This window comes from Rattus rattus, chromosome 10, assembly GCF_011064425.1.
Source record: "Rattus rattus isolate New Zealand chromosome 10, Rrattus_CSIRO_v1, whole genome shotgun sequence".
Taxonomy (NCBI): Eukaryota; Metazoa; Chordata; class Mammalia; order Rodentia; family Muridae; genus Rattus; species Rattus rattus.
In genome coordinates, this window is record NC_046163.1 from 58,387,098 (window position 1) to 58,411,075 (window position 23,978).

At 39.1% G+C, this 23,978-nt stretch overlaps 1 protein-coding gene across 1 annotated transcript in view; it reads left to right on the top strand.

Moving 5' to 3' along the window:
- Nucleotides 1–23,978, top strand: part of Cdc42bpa (CDC42 binding protein kinase alpha) — a 220,885-nt gene that overhangs the window by 109,795 nt on the left and 87,112 nt on the right. The window contains exons 8-12 of the mRNA XM_032914650.1: nucleotides 1,849–2,097; nucleotides 4,334–4,413; nucleotides 6,927–7,093; nucleotides 9,213–9,335; nucleotides 19,267–19,400. Of these exons, the coding sequence (XP_032770541.1) occupies nucleotides 1,849–2,097; nucleotides 4,334–4,413; nucleotides 6,927–7,093; nucleotides 9,213–9,335; nucleotides 19,267–19,400 (753 nt within the window). The remainder of the gene's footprint in view (nucleotides 1–1,848; nucleotides 2,098–4,333; nucleotides 4,414–6,926; nucleotides 7,094–9,212; nucleotides 9,336–19,266; nucleotides 19,401–23,978) is intronic.

Here is a 23,978-nt window from a genome sequence, read left to right on the forward strand (position 1 = left end):
AATACTTTTTTCAAAATAACGAAAACTCATATTTTTTGGTTAGTAGAGGATAATCATTCTTAATCATAATCTATGAAATAATTAATTTTAACCTTTTACTACACCTTGTTTAGAAGTGTTCTTAAATAGACAATTGGTCTATGGTCTGTGTAGTTGAGTAATAGAGTTTAAAAATGGTTAGTTTTTTCAATCAGTTTTAACTATTTAATATGTACAGTCATGACAAGCATGCATGCACAAATTCTCAGCATCATTAATAGTGAAGGAAGTGTCAGTAGAGATAAAAATGAGATTTTTTGGCGTCAGAAGATGACTCCGAGCTACGATGCCTGCTGTGCACAACCTCTGGCCTCAGTTCAATCCCTGAAATGCACAGAAAGATGGAAGGAGGGAACCGACTCCATAGAGCCGTCCTCTGACCTTCACATAGGCAGCATGCACTCCTGTGTGTGTGCACATGCACACACCTGTAGTCAGACACCACAACTATAGTTTTGTTTTACTGAGAGTCTTCTGTCAATCTAGCAAGTCAAATCTAAAAAAACATCTGTACCCTAATAAATGCAGCCTCATGGGTACTCCTCAGACTTTATTGACAGGATGGCAAGTTGTAACTTTCTGTCCAAAGTTAACAGCTGTACATCTTGTACCTGAAAAGTATGGTTAGAGCTTTTGATGAACAAGGTCAGGCTGAGAAGTCAGCCTGGTTGGGAATCTAGAACAGTGGCGTGCATAGGATATCTGTCCCGCTATCAGTGACCACAAAGTACTGGCAGCCACAAGAAGATCACAAAACGCCAGCACTACAGCACTAAATGAGACTTGTGAACAGTTACAAAAGTTCTCAATATGAAGCTGAGTGTCCCAAAAGAATAGGGTTAACCTGTGATGTTTAATTGGTTCTGGGGATGCAAATTTGATTAGTGTACTCTGCATGCAAATCAATTTTAGAGACTCCGTGTCTTCTTCTGAGCTGCATCTACAGTGCAGTAAGTCATTCTGTAGGAAGAGCTGAAAGCTAGGGAGAAGTTTGCAGTGTGTGAATGGCCTGTGCACCATTCAGAAGGACGTCGCTTCAGCGCAGTATGCTGGTGAACAACACAGGTGTAGAGAGAGTTCAAGTCCCTTTTCCTGTCATTATTAGTTGTATGCCATTGAGAAAATAACTCTTAGTTTCCACTTCTACAAGACTGTCATACTACCCAGTGTGATTTTTAAGAGGATCAAATGGGTTAAATTAGTAAGTCTCTTTTAATAGTGCCAGATACATGTTACATTTTCAGTTGTTTAATGATTAACTGATATTTTACATCATATCTGAGCATATCAGTAATCTACTTCTTGGGAAATACTGAGTTAAAATCTTCTACTTGTAATCAGATTCACCTGATTTTAACAGCAACTTAACATTCTAGAACAGTGGCTCTCAACCTTTTTGAACACTGCAACCCTTTAATACAGTTCCTCATGTTGTGATGACTCCTAGCCAAAAAATTTATTTTGTTGGTACTTACTACTGTTATGAATTGTAGTATAAATATCTGTATCCAGGGTATCTGATATGTGGACCCTAAAGGGGTTGCAACCCACAGACTGAGACCCACTGCTGTCTAGCATCTGACCCTGTCTCCGTAGTTCATCTGTCGTGAAGTAACTTTGAGAATGAAAATTCCCTTAGAAAAAGGATTTACTCCATCATCCCTGTGTCTCCTCCTTACAGTATCACTGCTATGTCATCAAACATCTACTAGACACTTTTCAAAGGGAAACACATTTAAATAAATCTACCACCATTTGTAAGGTAACTGCTGATTTGTATTTACACACTGTATATCATTGTCTGTGTAGGAGAGGTTTCAGTTTCCAACCCAAGTGACTGATGTGTCTGAAAATGCTAAAGATCTTATTCGAAGACTCATTTGTAGCAGAGAACATCGACTTGGCCAGAATGGAATAGAAGACTTTAAGAAACATCCGTTTTTCAGTGGAATTGATTGGGATAACATCCGAAACTGTGAAGCACCTTACATTCCAGAAGTTAGTAGTCCAACAGACACGTCAAATTTCGATGTGGATGACGACTGTTTAAAAAACTCTGTGAGTATGACATTCTGAAGATGTCCTGTCCTCCTGGTTCTTTTAAGTATGACTATAACATTTTTATTTATTAGTCTGATGCCAGGACTATTTTACCAGCCACATAGTATTTATGACTTCTGGTGCTTTATTCTGTCATATATCAAAAAATTAAGAGACTTAAATGAATTCACCACAGTCGACCATGACCAAAAGCAAAATTCAAGATCTGTTCTTTAGATAATTGTATCAGCAGCAGGTTTCCTAAGAAGGCAAGATTGGATATTTTAAAGTATGTTTCATGGTTTCAAAGTGAAGGAGATGACAAACATTCCCCTAAAGCCAGCCATGATACTGGAAGCAAATGAGCAAAAACATTTTAGAGCTTGATATAAACACAAGGAAATAAAGAGGCATTTATTCATGAAAAACTACTGGCCTTTTTGGTTTTTGTTTTGTTTTGTTTTGTTTTTTTCTTTTTTTCGGAGCTGGGGACCGAACTCAGGGCCTTGTGCTTGCTAGGCAAGTGCTCTACCACTGAGCTAAATCCCCAACCCCACTACTGGCCTTTTTGAAACCATACACACCTCACTCCCTACCTCTCACCCCATCACGTGCTTGTTCATACTCAGGACATGGAGCAAAAACCTGACACCTTGCTGCTAGATGGGGGAGTGATGGGAAAGCTCTAACCCAACTCCCACACTGTTGCCACTAAAGCAGCAGCTTGGTAGGGAGGAATGGATATGGAAGGTCAGTTCCTAGCCTTCCGTACGTGAACATATGTCTCTGCCTAAGGCAAATGGCTGAGCAGGTGGCCTGAGGCAAACAGTCACATACCTGTGGGGTGCGTCACGCAGTCACTGGGTCACACAATAACATTTAAGGGTATAAGAACTAACATTTTGGATTTTTTCCAGCCTTATTTTAAGCTGTTAGTAATTTATATCTTGATTTGAGTTTAATATTTAACTTTCTACTACTTTATAACACCTTTTCCTGTTAAGTACTGTGTTCACGATTACTAGAAAGCTGTTAAACTGTTCAACATCACAAGGAGTAATTAGATGGGCATTCCTCGCCATTTTTAAAAATCTTAAGTCATTTTTGACAGAAAGTCTGTCATTCCAAGTTAAGTGAGTATACAGTTGATTTTAATTATTCACAGTAGTATTTTATAAAATTAAGGTAAACACCAAGTTAGTTGGCATTGACCTTTGCTGTGTGGAAATACAAGGTTAATAATTTGAAGGGGAGTGTGGAGAGGTATATGGGAGGGATTTCAGGAGCAAAGGAAAGGAAGAAATGTAATCATTATCTCAAAAATTTCAAAAGAAACAGAAAGCTAGCTTCTGGTTACATTCTCAACAACTGAATACAAAACCTTTTTATATGTACTTCTATTTAAAGATACTTTATATAGTAATATATACCTTTGATTCCTTACCACTAAACTCATGACTACCAGCATTATAATAACTCCTAAACAGAGTTTTTCTAACACATGTTTTCTCTGTGAAGGCACATGATTACCTTTTTACTTTGCTTCACTGGGTGGCACCTAGTGGTTTCACACACCAATAGTACTGTCAATATGTATGGAGGGAAAGGATCATGAATTCAAGGCTACCTTGGGCTGTATATAGCAAGATCCTGTCTTGAAATTTTAAAACAAATGCAGTTATCGGCAGCACTTCTGGGAGCTGTTTTACACAGAGATCCTCTCATGAAAGCACACAGCGTTTAGAGTGTGCTAAGGATATTTGCTTTCAGGATGAGAAAAGAGGAGCACCCCATGCTTAGTCTCTGCTTGAGGAGCACAGGACAGTGCTCATCCTCTAGACACATCTTCAGGGGCCACAGAAGTTCTACAATACCAGTTTCCAAAGTTAGCTTCTAAACTGTGTATCATGAAGCATACTTATAATTTTAGCACCGGAGAGGCAGACATAGGATCTGGGCTATGTAGTGAGTCCTCTCAAAAAAAAATCTAGACAAATTTTTAGATATAAAATACACAGATAATGACTATAATTTTATTAATTAGGCTTTTAGCTCTTAGATTGTTTATTAGAGTTTTGTAGTGTCAGTGCTCAGAGTCTGCATTTTGTATCACTGTACATATTTACCAAACTTATCACTGTGTCTAAATTCAATAGTTGCTTTATCCTCATGGCAGTTAAAATTAATAGTTCATCCTTATGGGTCATAACTATAGGTTTCTTACTAGATCGGTATTCTTTTTATTTTCTCATAGGAAACAATGCCCCCACCAACACATACTGCATTTTCTGGCCATCATCTACCATTTGTTGGGTTTACATATACTAGTAGCTGGTAAGTTTCAAAAGCCAATATAATTTGGGTAATTTAAAAGTTAACTGAAGCTTGAAAATGGTCTCTGGCACCTTCTAAAGGGTCCTCCCAGTCTCCTTCCTCCTGAGGTTTCCTGTTTCCATTCTCTCTGCTGACCCTCACAGCTTCAGTCCTTTTCCTAATGCTACATCATGTTCTCCCCTTCCCCCTACCCTATCCCCTTCCCCTCCCCTGTCCCTCCCTCCCTCCCTTCTTGTGGTTGCTTTCTTCTCCCTCCCAAGTGGAACTGAGGTGTCCTCACTTGGGCCCTTCAGCTTGTTGACCTTTTTGAGTTCTGTGGACTGTACCTTGGGTGTTGTGTTCTGTTCATTCGTCCGTCCGTCCGTCCGTCCTTCCTTCCTTCCTTCCTTCCTTTCTTTCTTTCTTTCTAGTGAGTAGATACCATGCATGCCTTTTAGGTCTGAGTTACCTCACTCAGATGACATTTTCTAGTTCCATCCATTTGCCTACAAAACTCAGGATGTCCTCATTCTTAATAGCTGAGTAGTATTCCATTGTGTAAATGAACCACATTTTCTGTATCCATTCTTCTGTCATGGGACATCTGGGTTGTTTCCAGCTTCTGGCTATCAAAAAAATAAGGCCCTATGAACATATTGGAACATGTGCCCCTGTGGCATGGTGGGGCATCTTTTAGGTATATTCCCAAGAGTGGTCTTTCTGGGTCTTTAGGTAGGTCTATTTCCAATTTTCTGAGGAACCTCCAAATTGATTTCCAGAGTGGTTGTATCAGTTTGCAATCCCACCAGCAATGGAGGAGTGTTCCTCTTTCTCCACATCCTTGCCGACATGTGTTGTCACCTGAAGCTTTGTTCTTAGCCATTCTGACTGGTGTAAGGTGGAATCTCAGGGTCGTTTTGATTTGTATTTCTCTGATCACTAAGGACTTTGAACATTTCTTTAGGTGCTTCTCAGCCATTTGAGATTCCTCTCCTGTGAATTCTCTGTTTAGTTCTAAACCCCATTTTTTTGATTGGGTTGTTTAGTTTTTTTGACAATAAGCTTCTTGAGTTCTTTATATATTTGGGATATTAGCCCTCTATTGGATGTGGGGTTAGTGAAGATTTTTTTCCCCAACCTGTAGGTTGTAGATTCATCTTATTGACTATGTCCTTTGCCTTATAGAAGCTTTCCAGTTTCATGAGGTCCTATTTATCAATTCTTGATCTTTGAGCGTGATTCATTGCAGTTCTGTTTAGGAAATTTCTGCCTGTGCCAATGAATTCAAGTTTCTTTCCCACTTTCTCTTTTATTAGATTCAGTGTATCTAGTTTTATGTTGAAGTCCTTGATCCTCTTGGACTTGAGCTTTGTGCATGGTGACAAATATAGGTCTATTTTCATTTTTCTACATACAGACACCAGTTAGACCAGCATCCTTTATTGAAGATACTTTCTTTTTTCCATTGTATATTTTTGGTTTCTTTATCAAAGATCAAGTGTGCGTACATGTATGGTTTTATTTCTGGGTCTTCAATTCTATTCCATTAATCAACCAACCTGTCGGTCTCTGTACCAATACCATGCAACTTTTATCACTATTGCTCTGAGGTAAGGGATGGTGATTTCCCCCAGCCATTCTTTTATTGTTAAGAATTGATTTTACTATTCTGGGGTTTTTTGCTTTTCCAGATGAATTTGAGAATTGCTCTTTCCATGTCTTTGAAGAACTGTGTTGGGATTTCGATGGGGAATGCATTGGATCTGTAGATTGCCTTTCATAGGATGGCCATTTTTACTATGCTAATCATGCCAATCCATGAGCATGGGAGACCTCTCCATTTTCTGAGATCTTCAATTTCTTTCTTGAGAGACTTGAAGTTCTTATCATAAAGGTCTTTCACTTGTTCGGTTAGAGTTACCCCAAGATATTTTATATTATCTGTGGCTATTGTGAAGGGAATTGTTTCCCTAGTTTCTTTCTCAGACTGTTTATCATTTGTATAAAGGAAGGCTACTGATTTATTTGAGTTAATTTTATATCCAGCCACTTTGCTGAAGTTGTTTATCAGCTGGAGAAGTTCTCTGGTAGAATTTTTGGGATCACTTATGTATACTGTCATATCATCTGCAAATAGTGATACCTTTAATTCTTCTTTGCCAATTTGTATCCCCTTGATCTCTTCATCTTAAAGTTTGGAATTTCAAATTCTATTAATGAACACATGCTGATGGTTTTGACTACTGTTTCAGTAAACTTGTCAGATTGTTTTAAATTAATAACTTTTTAGTAAACTTCATTTTATAATTTATGGAGCTTTAAACTTAAAGATAATTTGGTGATACAAGTTTTTATTTAAAAATATTTGTACAAATAATTTATTGTAATTTTGCAGAAAAAATTTATAGTTGTTCTGTGGGATTCAAGATGTTTTACTATAGATATTCAAATCTATGTCTTGTATAAAGAAGTTTAAAATTCTTCAAACCTTGTTGCAATACGAACCTCCATTTTTTTTTTTTTTTTTAATTCAGTGTTCTTTCTGATCGGAGCTGTTTAAGAGTCACAGCAGGTCCCACCTCACTGGATCTTGACGTCAATGTCCAGAGGACTCTAGATAATAACTTAGCAACTGAAGCTTATGAAAGAAGAATTAAACGGCTAGAACAGGAAAAGCTTGAACTTACTAGAAAACTTCAAGGTAAATATTCTAATGTTCTCTTTATTTAAATTGAACTTACAGTGTACTCAGCTGCATTACAAATGATCGTTTTATTTTCAGAATGGGTCTTCTTGTAAATTGTAAAAAGTAAAGTTGTAGAAATATATGCAGAACAGAGTATAATGCCACTTATGTAAAAATCACAAAGTGGTAAACACAGTGACATGATTTCTACAGGTATGGATATGTTCATGAAAACATATGGAAGGAATACCTTTGGGGACAGGAGAACAGAACTGTCAGAGAAGAAAGGGCCTTTCTCATCCCGACATAACACTTTGGTGACTTTTATTATCATATATGATCAGGCCTTGCGCATTGTTTCCTTCACTCTCTGGGATGATTTTAAAGGACACTCTACGATTCCTTTTCACTTTCTTGTTTACAGTGATTTTGCTCTTTCCCTAGTCTATTCAGTTTCACAGGACCCCTCAGTCCTCACGCCCTCACAGGGCCCCCTCAGTCAGCACTGGGCTGTTCTACCCTCTTTTCTCACTCTCCTCAGTGACTCTTCTATGGCTCCTTCCGTCTCTACTTTCCCTCTGAGGCTGATGCTGTCTCTGTGTAAGGGTGTCCTTGTTTCTCTGTTCCTCTCGTGTGTGTATTGTGTTCCTCATTTAGAGTGTGCATTGATCTCTGTGTCTGCCTCAACTGTGAGGAGCTTGCAGCTGCCTCTGTTTTCTCTTTCTTCCTCATGACTTACTCTACATGACCAATATGAGTGAAAAAAGAGACAGTTGAGTTAATATTATTTTTGTCCCAGAAAATGTTTTTCTGTTCTTTATCCAATCAGCAATTGAGCCTGAATGAGGCTGGACTGCAATTTTTGTTAAAGTTAGTCCACCTCTAATGTGGGAATGAAGGGAGGACTAGGTAGAGCCTGGTCGGGTCTGTCTCTCCTTTACTTGTAACTGTGGGAGACTCTTCGGCCTGTTTCCTTACTACTTCCTACTCGCATAAGTATCTTGGCGAGGAGTCTTTTCCTAATTTGATGCAATTACAGTAGATATACTAGTAGGATAAGAGTGTCTTCTCTCAATAGTGTACTAATCCCTATCCCACATTGTCCAGAAACTTTGGATTTTGTATTTGTTTTTTGTTTTTTTCCAGCATAGTTGTCCTCAGTTTTAGGGGCTAGCAAGATGGCCTAGTGGGAAAGGGCACCTGTTGCCAGGCCTGAGGACTCAAGTGTAATCCTCAGAGTTCATATAGTAGGAGGGAGAACTTAATGTTGTAGACTGTCCTCTGTCCTCTACATATGTGTCTTGGCATGTGTGCCCATGCGTATAACACCCTCCAAAGAAACAAACACATGTTAAAAATGTTCCTTAATTTAGGTCAGGCTTCAGCCTGGACAAAGCTCTAGGTTAGACCACTGAGATAGCCCTTCCTCTCAGAATGCCTCTGTGGTTCATTATACTTAGTCTTTGCTTTCACAGTGCCATAATGGTTGTACAAAGAAGATATTTTTAAGTTCTTAGTTTTATATTTCAAAAGTATTTAGTATATTTTTATTTTTAAAAAAGGAACAAGAACCATTCCTGTCCCATTTCATTACAATTGAAAACTTTGGGGACACAACGAAGGCAGCGCTAAGAGGAAAGTTCATAGTACTAAGTGTGCCTCTATAAAGAAATGAGAATTCACATATCAGCAATTTAAAAGTATATCTGAAAGCTCTAGAAGAAGAAAAAAAGAAGAAGAAAATATACCCAAGAAGAGTAGAGGGCAGGAAATAATCAAAATCAGGACTGAAATCAGTCAATTAGAAACAAAGAAAATAACACAAAGAATCAACAAATTCAAGAGCTGGTTCTTTGAGGAAATCCACAAGATAGACAAACCCTTAGCCAAATTAACTAAAAGTCAGAGACAGTGTCCAAATAAACAGAATCAGAAGTAAAAGGGAGGCATAACAACAGACAGTGAGGAAATTTAAAGAATCATTAGGCCTTACTTCAAAAGCCTGTACTCCACAAAATTGGAAAGTCTAAACAAAATGGATAGTTTTTTAGACAGATACCACTTACCAGTTAAATCAAGTCTCTGATTTTCATTCTTTAATTCTTGTTTTTTGTTTTTGTTTTTGTTTTTTCAGAGTCAACACAGACTGTTCAAGCCCTGCAGTATTCGACTGTTGATGGTCCACTAACGGCAAGCAAAGATTTAGAAATTAAAAGTCTGAAAGAAGAGATTGAAAAACTAAGAAAACAAGTAGCAGGTAACTGTCCAGGGCCATCGTTAATTTAGTAGATTTTCAAGTGGTTGCACTTCACATCACTGTCTGCTGAGTCTTGTTGATGTTACGGGTTATGAGTTATGTGACACTGAGAAACAGCAAATAAAAATGAGTTCATTTCAGAATTGACCTTGAAAATAAGCATGAAAGTCACCATTGCCTTACAGAAGAGGGGCTTTGGGGAAAGTAGCTGAAGGCGACACATAGAGAAGGCATAGAAAGCACGCCCGTCAAGAGAACAGAGATGGCTGACGGACCTGCTGTAGTGATAGGATTTACCTAGAAAACTGTATGTGAGTGGGAGCTAGACAGGAGGGTTAAGGAGGAGGGCTGCTTCAGCAAGAGAAGACACACAGACACATGCAAACAACAAGTATCAAATCAGGACTTGAGGGCTATAAATTTCTCTTTCAGCACTGATTTTATTGTGCCCTGCAAAATTTCAGTATGTTGTATTTTCATTTTTGCTCAAATGGTTTATATTTTTGCTTTGACATGAATTAAGAGGTGCTTTTTGAGTATTTGAAGAATTAACGCCTATATTTCTCTAATCGGTTTTGTAATACCCCCTTATGATTTTCATTCTATTAGAGGTGAGGTTTGTTTTATGCCTATATTAACCTATATTCCCTGGTCACTTCGATGAATGTGTATTCCTGCTTCTCTAGATTATTTGATTTGTAAATATTGATTAGATCCTGTTGGTGGAGAATGTTTTTGAGGTTTTTCTATTGTTTTGTTGGTTTTTTTGTCTATTTGTGTCACTCATAGTTAAGACAGGCATGATCTCCTCCTGTTGAGCAGGCTTTAAATGTAACCAGACAACTATTGGCTGCTGCCAAGATCTGAGTGGCACTACTGCACCCTGAGGATGCCGTGAATGCTGGTCATTGTGGTGTCCATAGGCCCACCCATATTTCGTCACTGCTGTGTGGAGCAGCAGTCAATTTCTAATTGGTCCTTCTCTGACACTCTGGGAATCTCTTTATCCTTTCCAGTTTCTGGTGGGTTGTTGTCATTTGTCTGTCTGCTTTTAAAATACCACCCTTCTCTTTAATGAGAGGGTTTGGCTTCTCATTATAGCCTCAGGTTGAAAATTCAGGTTCAGCTCCCATGGTTGACAGGGGTCAGCAAGGCACTACAGAGGTTTCCAAGCTCTACCTGCCTGTTGAGTGCTGGGATTAAACATGTGCACCACCATGTCATGTGGATTTTTGTGATGTTTAAGTCAAATAGTTTTCTAAGAGTTTTTGTTTTTTGTTTTTTTGTTAGTAATACAGGATTTTGGAGAATGGCAGGCCTTTTCCTGGCTCACTTAACATGATACAAAGACCCATGATATCAGACACTTAGGGTCATCAAAGACCAACCTGGGGCAGTGGCCCCAAAGTTTGTCGTTTTACACCAGTGGAGCTTAAAGGGAGATTATGCCCTTCTTGAGCATAGACACTGTGGAGACAATCTTTAGTAAGCATTATCCAGAAAAGTGAGAAAATGAGGGGAAGTGAGATCAGTTTCCAAGAGTTGAGAAAAGTATCAAAGGATGGAAAAAGCTGTTGAATTTCCTTTGTTCAGGGTTTTTTTATAAGGCAGTGGCAAAAACTGGACAGAGACTGATATAACCTCTTTTGGGATTGGTTAATTGCCTGGGACCATCAAAGGTTAAACCAATGGAAGGCCTGCATGCTCTGTTTATGTCTTCCCTGAACCAACCAGGGAGATGATCATCTTCTGTTCATGCCCGCCCCCATACATAGCTGAAACCTGCCTCTATCCGTCTCTTCTTCTGGCTTAGTTATCAACGTTGACTCATTGCTAGCTATTAAGTTATTAAGACCTTGCAGGTGTCTTGCTAACTGTTCATTATAGCAAGCTTTCTTTGTTCACAAAGCCACTAAATAGTAGCTGGAATGTTCTTGGTTAGGTTTTTATCTATGGGATGGGTGGTCTGGGGTCTCTTTCCTGAAATAGGCCGGACACTTAAAATACCACTCTTTCTCTATTATAAGTTGTGTTAGATACAATATATTAAAAGCAAGAATATATAATAATTAATAGTGTTTTGCATGTTTTTCTCAAAGGAAAAAGGTCTCCTGGAGATTAGGCAGCTGCCCTGCCATTGTTGGCTTGCTTCTTCAAGCCCGTTTGTCTTTTATCTCATACCAGGCTGCACATCTTCTAACTAATTTCCCTTAGTGCTCCAGACGCTTGTGGTTTTAAACGTTATTCTTCATTTTAAATCCAGCTTCTGTTCTCACTGAAACATTTGAAAGTAGCCTTGCATTTCGTCCATAGGCCCCTCTCTCTTATGCTGCCTAAGAGTGCTGTCTTCTCTCCACTCGCTAGTAGAGTAGCAAACAGCCCTTTCTTGGTCCTTTGGCTAGGAAGAACATGGTTTGGGGCTGGGGGTTGTGTTTCCTTATACTTGTTAGCTTCTCTGGGCTGTCAGTTCCGGGATACATGAAAAGACAGCCTGGGAGCTCACTCACTGTCTTCATTGCACAGGTCCCTGGGCCCCAGCTCGTCTTACCACATCCCATCGTCTCTGTCTTATTTATTCATCGACCATGTACTCACTTTTAAATATAAGGTCTAGGATTTTTATTTGTTCTTAGTGGGAAATATATCAATTATCTTTCTTCAAAAGTAGAAGTCCCAGAGTCAGCTTTTTTATGTTGGGGCTATCACATAATAGCTTTGCTATGCATGCTGCCGTACTTTCGGAGAACTGCTCTTGTCTCCAGGATAAAGTAAGACTTTCTCAGTGCTGATTGGAAGTCCTTCCTTGCCGTGCATGTGTTGGTCTCTTCAGCTTCATTTCTAGTAAACTGGTCCCATTATGTTGATCTCGCCCATATCAACTGAGTCTCAGATCCCCTCAATGTTACCCTTCATCCACCCAAGTCCAACCTTGCATTTCACTTCTCTGCTTTCCCTTGTCTACCTGTCTGTCATCTTCACCCTCCTGCCTGTCTGTGAATGGTTGCTCATTTGCTTGAAACATATTTTGTAACCCCCGCTCATCCATAGCATGTTTCATTAGTAACATGTTTGTGGCTGACACTGTCTTTCCTTACTTCACCACTAGAGCACAAGCTCTTTGAAAACAGGAGCTTTAAATCCATTCATGTTTTTAATTTTATTCACTTGTATGTTCCAAGTACCTATAGGATTACACTTGGCTCATTTAAAAACCCAAATCAGTATTTGTTGATGAATTAATGTTCTTCAAAACCATCTCTGTCCATTTCCTAAGATTCTGTCTTTATTGTGTTGGCACAGGTAAGCCTAGCAAACCTCCATTCTCTGTGTAGTGCAGAGAGGGCTACCCTGTCTTGGGATAGTTGTTACTGCCAGCTCTTGCCAGGTTCCTCCATGTCCTTTTCTCCCACTGCCTTCATGAACTTAACACTTGTCAGGCTACTCTTGACTTGAATTTTAAAAACCATTTCCCAATGGTAGAATGAAATTAGTAAAATCAGTAAAAATGCAGTTAGAGAAAGGGTCAGTCTCTTGCTTTGGTCGTGTTCTTACCCTGCAGAGTTTGTTATGTTGGATATATGGTGCTCATTCTCTCACTTCTGTACTTCATTCCGCTTCTCCAATACCTGTCTGTCCTCCCTCCCTCCCTCTCTCCCTCCTTCCCTCCCTCCCTCCCTCTTTCTTTCTTGTCATGTTTTTTAAAGGTATGATAAAATACATCTATTGAATTTACCGTTTGAACAGTGTTTAGTGGTTCACTGAGTAGCATTAGTCATTGTCTCTCTCCACTGTCATCACCATCTTAACATCATCTCAGAACAGAACCAGGATGGAACAATAACTCCTTTTCTGCTTCTTGAAGCCTCAGCCTTCTGCTTCCATAACATGACGTTTCCAGAAGCTTCATACTGTAGAAGTACACAGTCTTCAGCGTTCTGTGTTTGGCTTCTTTAACTTAGTACAATGTTCTCAAGGGTCATCCGTGTTGAAGGGTATGTTAGAAATGGCTTCTTTCTAAAAGCTGAGTAATGTTCCATTATAATCACATAACAGATTTTGCTCTTGTCTTCATCTGTCATTGAACATGTGATTTGCTGTCATCCTTTGCTATGGGCAATAATGCAGTTATGAGTACAAACATGCAGTTTCTGCTTAGGTTCTTGTTTCTATCTGCTGCAACTAGGCTTCACCAAGAGCCTCTCATAGGCTCCCTTTATGGTGCCAGATTTCAACTGCTTTGCATGACCCATTCAGTTCCGGGCCATCAACTGCAACTGAGGCTGCACCTTCACCAATGTCCTTCCATGGCCTCTCCCAGAACCCAGCCTCAGCTGCTCTCCATGACCCTTTAATGCCTTTAAAACCAGCACCACCTGGGCGACTCTTACACATCACCAAGTCCAGCTGCAGCATGAGGTACAGCCTTGGCTATCTCTGAACACAGCCTCTTTGTGCTCTCAGAAAACACTTCCCAGATTTCACCTCAGTGATGCTGGTCTCTTCTTAATCACAACTAACTTCTTAGCTCCAGCCAACCAGTACCAATTGTTCCAGTCATCCCTTCTCCTCTTGACTGTAAAGCCACAGCCACATGGCCAAAGCTGCCAAGTTCTGCTGTTTGCCAGGGCTGGAACATGGCCCCTGTTAGTCTGTTACCAGATTTCTGTTTTCTAACTTCCTCACTGCCTCACTTGGCAGTCCTAGAACTTGCTCTGTAGACTGACCTTGAAGGAAGTCTGCATGGCTCTGTGTCCTGAATGCTTGGATGAAAGGCCTGTACCACCATGTTTCCTAAATGCTGGGACAAAAGGCCTGTACCACCATGTCTCCTGAGTGCTGGGATGAAAGGCCTGTACCACCATGCCTGTGCTTAAGCTTTTCTTAAAAAAGCACCTAGAACCTGCTCTGTCCCAGGATGGCCTTGAATTCAGAGATCTGCTTGACTTTGTCTCCTGGGATTAAAGGTGTGTGCTGCCATGCCTGAGCTTAAATTTAGCTGGGTAGAATCTTATGTAAAGTCACCACTCCCCTAATCTGTTTTTCTCCATGAACATAGCATTCAGCTCCGTTTCACTTCCCGATGCCCCTTTATTACTTGAATCATACATTTTATATTTTCCCTTTCTCAGCTTGTTCCTTTTCATTAAAATGCTCTTCATAAGAGTGAACTTTAATAACCACACAACAGAATTTATCAGACTGTTTTGAGACTCCCTTTGTCAAAGCAATTGCTTTGATAATCTAATCTAAATCTCTTTACCTTAGCCTCAGGCAAACTCTTTGAACAATGACAAAAAGCTATCATCTTCTTCACCAAAATATCACAAAAGCAGTCTGTAGGCCACAAACTATCATTCTTCTCCAATTAAATGAAACCTCTTGGGCCAGCAGGCCTACACAGTTCAAATTACCCTCAGCACCAATGTCTTCCATATTCCTACTAGGATGGCCCATTAAGCCCACTTAAAGCATTCCAAGGCTTTCCAAATCCAAAGTCCCCAAATCCACATTCTTCCAAACCAAAATATTGTTAGGCCTATCACAGCATACCCCAGTCCCTGGTACCAGCCTCTGTTTAGTTAGGGTTTCATTGCTGTGAAGAGACACCATGACCATAGCAACTCTTAAAAAGGACAACATTTAATTGGTTCAGTGGTTCAGTTTATTATCATCAAGTAGGAGCATAGCAGTATCTAGGCAGCCATGGTGCTGAAGGAGCTAATAGTTCTTCTGTTTGTTCAGAAGGCAGCTAGGAAACAACTGGCTCTCATGTGGTTAGGAGGAGGGTCTCATTGCTAACCTCAACAGTGACACACTTCTTCCAACAAGGCCTCACCTACTCCAACAAGGCCACACCTCCTAATAGTGCCATTCCCTGCGCCAAGCATATTCAAACCACCACAGGCATCAGATGACCCTTTCACAGGATTTGCCTAGTACCATCAGAAAACACAGATGTGTTCATCATGATCATAACAGTAGCAAAATTACAGTTATGAAGTAATAACAAAAATATTTTTATGGTTGGGGGTCACTACAACCTGAGAAACTATTGGTTCCCATAAGGGTCATAGCAGTAGGACAGTTGAGAACTACTGCTCTACAAAGTTATATTTAGGCAATATATTTAGAAATGAATATACGTATTCATTTCTCGTCAGTTAATACCCAGGAGTGAGATTATTAGGCAGTACACTCAGAGTATCCAGTTATAAGTGTAATTACTCTAATCAACATGAGGATAATTGATATCTTTATTTTTATAAGAAAGATTAACCATTTTTATCTCAGGCTTCTGAATTCTGCACTATCACACCTGGCTTGATAATCGATAACCTAATAATATTGACTCTACCAATCCATGAACATAGTATAATTTTTTACTTATTTAGATCTTTTACATTTTTCATATATGCACGTATCTTCCTTATCCATTTATTTTATCAATCATGGTTTGCCTTGTACTTGTTATGTATCAATAGATATATCAGTACACAAAGTAAATTTTTATTATGTGCTTGAACATGACTTCTTTTCCCTTTGTTGAGTTCTGCACTTTGGAGAGACCAATCCTCTTTGTATTGAATGTTCTTGTCTTTTTCGGAGCTTTGTGATGTGGTTGTAGAGTTATCAGTTTCATTTGGCCGTTTCCCTCCCTTCTACCACAGGGGTCACTCTTTAGCCACGAACACTTATTTCTAGTTTCTTTTTAATACAGTAGTGATGTTTTGTTCCTTAAACGGTTACATTAGTTCTATGTTCTCCATTCAACTGTATTCTTTAAAACATTTATAGATACATGTTTTATCTCCAAGTACTTACAGAGAATTTCATTGCTTTTCTTTTTTTTTTCTTTTCTTTTTTTTCGGAGCTGGGGACTAATCATAGCTTTTCTATTACATCTTTTCCTTAGGTTTTTGGTGTGTGTCAGGGGCGAGTCTATACGTGTAGCTATGAATGTATTTCACACAGAGTATCAGGCAGGGCCGAAACTTACCATGCAGCCCAGACTCAATTCAAACTAAATCTCCTCCTGCCTCAGATCCCCAAGTTCAGGGATGACAGTTCCGTGCCACTCCCAGCCTTGCCTCTTTAGTGTCCTTCCTTTACTCCTACCCCTATGTCTGCTTATAAGTTTTCCCTTTTTCTTCATCTTGTGAGAGTTAATAATGCTCAGACCATCCACCCACTGCTGTGCGGATGCCTGTCACTCCTTTCCAACTGTAAACCCAGTTTTACCCCTCACTGTAGTTTAAGAACCAAGTTTCAGTTTATACTTAAAATTTTCTATCTCAGGAAAGCCTAATGGATATTAAGTTTTAAATTATTCTCTTACTTCAATTAAAACAGTTTTAGTGAGATGAAGGCCTTAGTGTGGTGGTTTCTTTTTTTTCTTTCATTTTTTTATTGGATTTTAATTTATGTACATTATAAATATTATCCCCCTTCCTGATTTCCCCTCTGGAAACCCCCTATCCTATCCCTCCACCACACTTCCTCATCTACCCACTCCCTCCCACCTCCCCACCCTGGCATTCCCCTACAATGGGGCATTAAGCATTCACAGGACCAAGGGCCTCTCCTTCCATTGATGCCCCAACAAGGATCTACATATTCGGCGGGAGCCATGGGTCATGTATGCTCTTCGGTTGGTGGTTTAGTCCCTGGGAGCTCTAGGGTGTCTGGTTGGTTGTATTGTTATTCTTCCTATGGGGTTGCAAATTCTCTCAGCTCCTTCAGTCCATTCTCTGCCTTGGGGACCCTATTCTCAGTTCAGTGGTTGGCTGCAGGCCTCTGTATTTGTCAGGCTCTGGCAGAGCCTCTCAGGAGGGTATATTAGGCTCTTATCAGCATGCACCTCTTGGCATCCCCAATAGTGACTGGGTTTGGTGACTGCATGTGGGATGGATCCCCATGTGTGGCAGTCTCTGGATGGCTTTCCTTTAGTCTCTGCTCCACACTTTGTCTCCTTATTTCCCCCTGTGAGTATTTTGCTTCTCCTTCAAAGAAGTACCGAACCATCTGTACTTTGGTTGTCCATCTTCTTGAGCTTCTTGAAGGTCTGTAAATTGCATCTTGGGTAATCTGAGCTTTTGGGCTAATATCCACATATCAGTGAGTACATACCATGTGTGTTCTTTTGTGACTGAGTTACCTCACTCAGAATATTTTCTAGTTCCATTCATTTGCCTAAGAATTTCATGAAGTCCTTGTTTTTAATAGCTGAGTAGTAGAACACCATTGTGTAGTTGTACCATATTTTCTGTATCCATTCTTCTGTTGAAGGGCATCTAGGTTCTTTCCAGCTTCTGGCTATTATAAATAAGGCTGCTATGAACATAGTGGAGCACATGTCTTTGTTATATGTTGGAGCATCTTTTGGGTATATGCCCAAGAGAGGTATAGCTGGGCCCGCAGGTATTACTATGTCCAACTTTCTGAGGAATCTCCAGACTGATTTCCAGAGTGGATGTACCAGCTTGCAGTCCCACCAACAATGGAGGAGTGTTCCTCTTTCTCCCCATCCTCGCCAGCATCTGCTGTCACCTGAGTTTTTGATCTTAATCACTCTGACTGGAGTGAGGTAGAATCTCAGGGTTGTTTTGATTTGTATTTCCCTGATGATGACTAAGGATGTTGAACATTTCTTTAGGCGCTTCTCAGCCTTTCGATATTCCTGAGTTGAGAATTCTTTGTTTAGCTCTGTACCCCATTTTTAATAGGGTTATTTGGCTCTTTGGAGTCTTAACTTCTTGAGTTCTTTGTATATATTGGATATAAGCCCTCTATGGGATGGAGGATTGGTAAAGATCCTTTCCTAATCTGTTGTTTGCCATTTTGTCCTATTGAGAGTGTCCTTTGCCTTACAGAAGCTTTGCAGTTTTATGAGGTCCCATTTGTCAATTCTTGATCTTAGAGCATAAGCCATTGGTGTTTTGTTCAGGAAAATTTCCCCTGTGCCCATGTGTTCAAAGCTCTTACCCACTTTCTCTTCTATTAGTTTCAATGTATCTGGTTTGATGTGGAGGTCCTTGATCCACTTGGACTTGAGCTTTGTACAAGGAAATAAGTGTGGATTGATTTGCATTCTTCTACATGCTGACCACCACCACCAGTTGAACCAGCATCATTTGTTGAAAATGCTGTCTTTTTTCCACTAGATGGGTTTAGCTCCTTTGTCAAAGATCAAGTAACCATAGGTGTGTGGATTCATTTCTGGGTCTTCAATTCTATCCCATTGATCTACCTGACTGTTTCTGTACCAACACCATACAGTTTTTATCACCGTTGCTCTGAATACTACTTGAGGTCAGGGATGGTGATTCCCCAAGAAGTTCTTTATTGTTGTGGTGATTTTCAACCTATGGGTCGTGAGTCCTTTGGCAAACCCCTGTCTCTAAAAGTATTTGTTTTCTGATTTATAACAGTAGCAAAATTATAGTCATGAAGTAGCAACAAAAATAATTTTATGGTTGTGATCACCACAGCATGAGGAACTGTATTAAAGAATCATAGCATTATGAAGGTATAGAACCACTGGAGTAGACCATTTTAAAAATACTGTATATAATATGTCCAAGTTGAATGTCTTGAATTTAATAAATTATGGGTTCATTTTATGTTTGTTCGAAATAATTGTTTTATAATAACTTTTATTATAGAAAAAATCCTTTTATTTGGCAGTAATTTTCCAATTGCTTAGTCCTTGGCAACTTACTCAGAGTATGCTAAATCTGTCTTATATAACTTTCCCAAATGAAGTGAACTTGTAATATTTTAATCCAAAAGATGAGAAAAATAAAATTTAACTGCTTTTTCTGGTTTAAATACAGCTATTGCATGTTATGAATATCAGTATTCTGCTTTTCATTTGCTTACACTATGTGTCTGAATTAAAGTGGGGTTTTGTTTGTTTTCTGTTTTTTTAAAGAAGTGAATCATTTGGAACAACAACTTGAAGAAGCTAATTCTGTGAGACGAGAACTAGATGATGCTTTTAGGCAAATCAAAGCTTTTGAAAAACAAATCAAAACTTTGCAGCAGGAAAGAGAAGAGCTAAATAAGGTAACACATATGAACAGATCCTTAAAGCTATTTGTACATGCTTCATCCTTTATAATTAGAATATTGAAGTATTCCTAATAAATGACAATATATTTTTTTCTATAAATATTTGAAATGAAATTTTCATGCTAACCTAAAATGATAGTTTAAAATTTTTTAAGATTGATTTTATGTTTAACTATGTGTGTATGTGTAGGAGTATGTGCACCTACATATATGTGCCTGATGAGGCCACAGGCATTGGGTATGCTGGCATTGCAGTTGTAACCAGTTAAGTTGTAACTCCATGGGTCCCAATATAGAGTTTCCTACCATGGTTGCTGGGACCTGAGCATGGGTCCTCTACAAGAGTAGTGTGTGCTCGTAACCACTGAGCCATCTCTCAACCCCCTACATTTTAAAATAATCATCTTGATGTATGACATTCTTCATTAGTAAGAGAACTCAAATTCTTGAGGCTTTAAAGTGCAAAAATCTTTTGTTCATTTAGAAAGTTAAAAGTCTTGACTTAGAAAGGAATGTTACTGAAAAAGATACAAAAAAGATAGTAGACTCTAATGTCTATAAAAAATTTAAATACAGATTTTAGGGTTAAGTGATATTTTATTGTAGTATTAATTTATATTTTCTAATTTCTAATGTCATGTATCTTTGACACATATCTCTTCCTTATATATTTTCATTATAATTTGCTGGTATAAGCACAGGTTATGATTTAAAATCCTTTCCATGCTTTACTTATTCTTTAAATATCATTTTTTTCAAAGTGGCATGGGAAAGAAGCTAAATTTTCCTAAGAGCTTTATGTAATATTTAAATGGTACTAGACATAGCAACAAAATTTGTTCATAACTAAGATTATATAACAACACAATTGAGAAGATAATATTCAAGCCATGGGGGAACATTTGATCACATATTGGGAGGTTCTTTGGATTTCATTAGCAACAAGAAGTTGGTACTAATGGCGGCCTATGCAGTTGAGAGATCAGTAGTTCAGATCACAGAATACATTGTATTTAATGATTTGATATGAAAAATACTGATTACTGTAGAATCTGTTTCTCTGGACATGTGTCATTTCGGTAAGGAAATGGAGTAGAAACACAGTAAGCTCATGCTGATAAGGAGCTGGTAAGCGTAGGTTGATAGACGAGTGCACTCTTAGTTCCCACTTACTGCAGTCCGCCAGGCACAGGGTCACGCAACAGCGCTTTCTCTTTCCTGTAGCAATAAGTAGTGATGTCCAGGATTTATGAGCTTGCATTTACTGGTATTGTTATACAGTCGAATTTAGTTAACATAATAAGCATAAATATCTGGTATCTTGACTTATAGGAGCAATTTTTGTAATTTTTAGTCCATTTTAGGGCTAAAAGTTCTTTAAGTGTATCCTGAAAAGGCCCTATTGTTGAGAAGAGGTAGCTTTAATAACAAGGAAATCATGATGTGATTTCCATAATGGCTTCAAGTGAAGAAAAACATTTTCTTTGTGTCCTAACCAATGCTTGCTTGCTTTTGTCTTTTTTATAATAACCATTCTGACAGAGGTAAAATGTTACCTGATTCTGGTTTGAATTTTCATTTCTGTGGTGATTGGTTTATCTTGAACAATGTTATTTGGCTGCCGGCCTTTTTTTCTCGGTCTTCTGTGGAGTACTGTCCATTAGGTCTTCTGTGGAGTACTGTCCATTAGGTCTTCTGTGGAGTCCTGTCCATTAGGTCTTCTGTGGAGTCCTGTCCATTAGGTCTTCTGTGGAGTACTGTCCATTAGGTCTTCTGTGGAGTACTGTCCTGTCCATTGGTTTTCTTGAACTGTCCATTAGGTCTTCTTGGTACTGTCCATTAGGTCTTCTTTTTAGGTCTTCTGTGGGTCTGTCCTGTCCATTAGGTCTTCTGTGGAGTACTGTCCATTAGGTCTTCTGTGGAGTACTGTCCATTAGGTCTTCTGTGGAGTACTGTCCATTAGGTCTTCTGTGGAGTACTGTCCATTAGGTCTTCTGTGGAGTACTGTCCATTAGGTCTTCTGCTTGCTTTCCGTTAGTTTAGCAACTTTCTCTACCACATGTCCATTATTTTATGTTATTTCTTTTACAAAATAACTTATTTTTTACATGTTTTTCTGTTTGACTGTCTTTTGATATTTATAAGAATTCTTGAAATTTCCCAATGTCTTTCCTTAAGTGCACAGGTTAAGACACCTGCCAGTGGCTTTTCTCCTTACTCTTCTCAGAGTTTGTGCGCGTAATGTACATTTGTCAATATATTTAAGTTAGGACATTGGCTGGCTCATACTCTATTAGGAAATCAGAGGTTATAAAAAAGTCTCCTAAATTTTATCCTTACTTTTTTTTTATCCTTACTTTTTATAGTCTGCTCTTGATAGTTTCTCTAAACGCTGGAAACTCACTTTGGCTTCCATGTTGCTACAGGGATCTTACGCAGCACTCCTTTTGGTCCCTGGTCCTTGTGATCTCTGTGGGAAGAATTCCAGTGAGACAGAGACACAGCATAGGGTAGAAGATGGTAGAATACCCTCAAGGGGTAAGGTGGGCAGTGGCCACAGACACCTTTATAAGCACTGCACATTCTCAAGCAATGAGAGTTCACAGTGATCAAAGAGGCCATCGTGTTTACCTACACTTAGGTAGGCTTTATACCATTTCAAAGTCTTTCAAATAGCTTTTCTGAAGGGTGTTTCATTGTCTAGGTGATTGACAGGCCAGTTGGATCAGCTCTTATGGAAAAGGATGGCAAGATAGCTTTGTGGTGGTACTGTTGTTGTCCTTGTCATTGTTGTTGTTGTTGTTGAAGGCCTTTAGCCAGACAGTAGTCTCGTAAATTCCAAATGTGTGTCCATCCAACCAGGGCTAAAGATATGACTTAGAGCTTGTTTTTTGACCAGTGATCAAGAATTCTGCTGCTGGTTATGAGGGAGGGTTTGTTCCTTTTAAACTTCAAACCTGCTAATACCCAACTAGCTGCCTAACCGTGTGTGATAAGAATTCAGTAGAAAAAAAGAAAAGAATTCAATGTTTCTTTTTCTAATATGGCTAACCAGTCACTTGTATACAGAGTAGTTGTTCTTTTCCCAGTTGTGCAATGGCACCTCTGTCATATAGCAAATTTTCTCTTTACATTAGTATGTATTCCTTGAAACTATGATAGAATTTTGATTGAAATTATATTTTATCACTGATCAATTACAAAATAATTAATTGTATTTCATTATATCAAAGTACACATATGTTATTACTTTGAATATACACATAAACAAGAGCATGGCAGATTGTTATTTTTATTTGTATTTAATAGATAAACAACCATAGTTCCTGTCATAGTTAGGGTTCCCAATGCTGTGAAGAGACACAGTGACTAAGGCAATTGTATAAAGAACAACATGGAATTGGGACTGGGTTACGGTTTCAGAGGTTTAGTCTGTCATCATAATGGTGGGAAGCATGCGGCATGCAGACAACATGGTGTTGGAGGAGCCAAGAATTCTTGATCCGAAGGCAGCCAGGAGGGGAATTGTCTGCCACACTGGTGGAAGCTGAGCATAGAACCTCAAAACCCACTCCCACAGCGACACACTTTCTCCAACAAGACCACACCTATTCTGAGCAACTTCTCATAGTGCTACTCCCTGTCGGCAAAGCATTTAAACACATGAGTCTGTGGGGACCAAACCTATTAAAGCCACTCCAGTTCCTCTACATCAGTTTTTATCTCCTATGCAGTGCCCTGAGAAGTAACTGATACAGCCCTTTCTGAGAGGAGTCTATAGAAAAGAAGGGTAACTGCTAAAGTATTTATCCAGGAATTAACACAGAAGAAAGAGGCCACACTGCTGCCCTCCTCCTTTTTGTCTGAATTTCCTGGCAGTCTGAAAAGAAATGCTTGGACCTCTTCCCTGTGCCTTTGGAATAAAAATTAACTAGTCTAGGCCTTAGTTAATCCTCAGATGACCAGCGTCACGAAAGACGTTCCTGTAGCCCAGGGCATGTGCAACCTTCAAGTGCCTTCAGAGGGTAAATGGAATTTCCTCACTATTGAAATTTGTTAGGAATTACGTTCTATGGCTCACATTTAGGAAAGGCCCCAGTTTTAGTGACATTTGTTCGGGTGATCTAATTGTGTAAAACATGAAAACCGCGTCTGTCCAGTGCCACGGTCATTTAAAACATAAAAGTGATATCTTTTCATATATTTAAAATTACTTAAATTCTATAAAGCACTCATTGGTAGAGCGCTTGCCTGGCATGTATAGAACATGGCGTTCAGTCCCCCAGCACTGCAGAAATAAGCATGCACAAGAAGCCTGTAGCAAGAAGATAAGAAGTCTAAGCCTGCCACCCAGGAATCCCTGTGCCCGAAACAAGAGTCGAAGGAAGGCAGGCAGGCAGGCAGGCAGGCAGGCAGGCAGGCAGGCAGGCAGGCAGGCAGGCGAAGGAAAAGAAGAAATGTAATGAAATGTACTGTTTCATGAAAGTTTTTCCCTTTTTAAAATTTGTTACTCAATTATTTCTTATTTTAAATGTCTTTAAATGTTATGGCTGTTTTGTTGGCTTTTGTTAG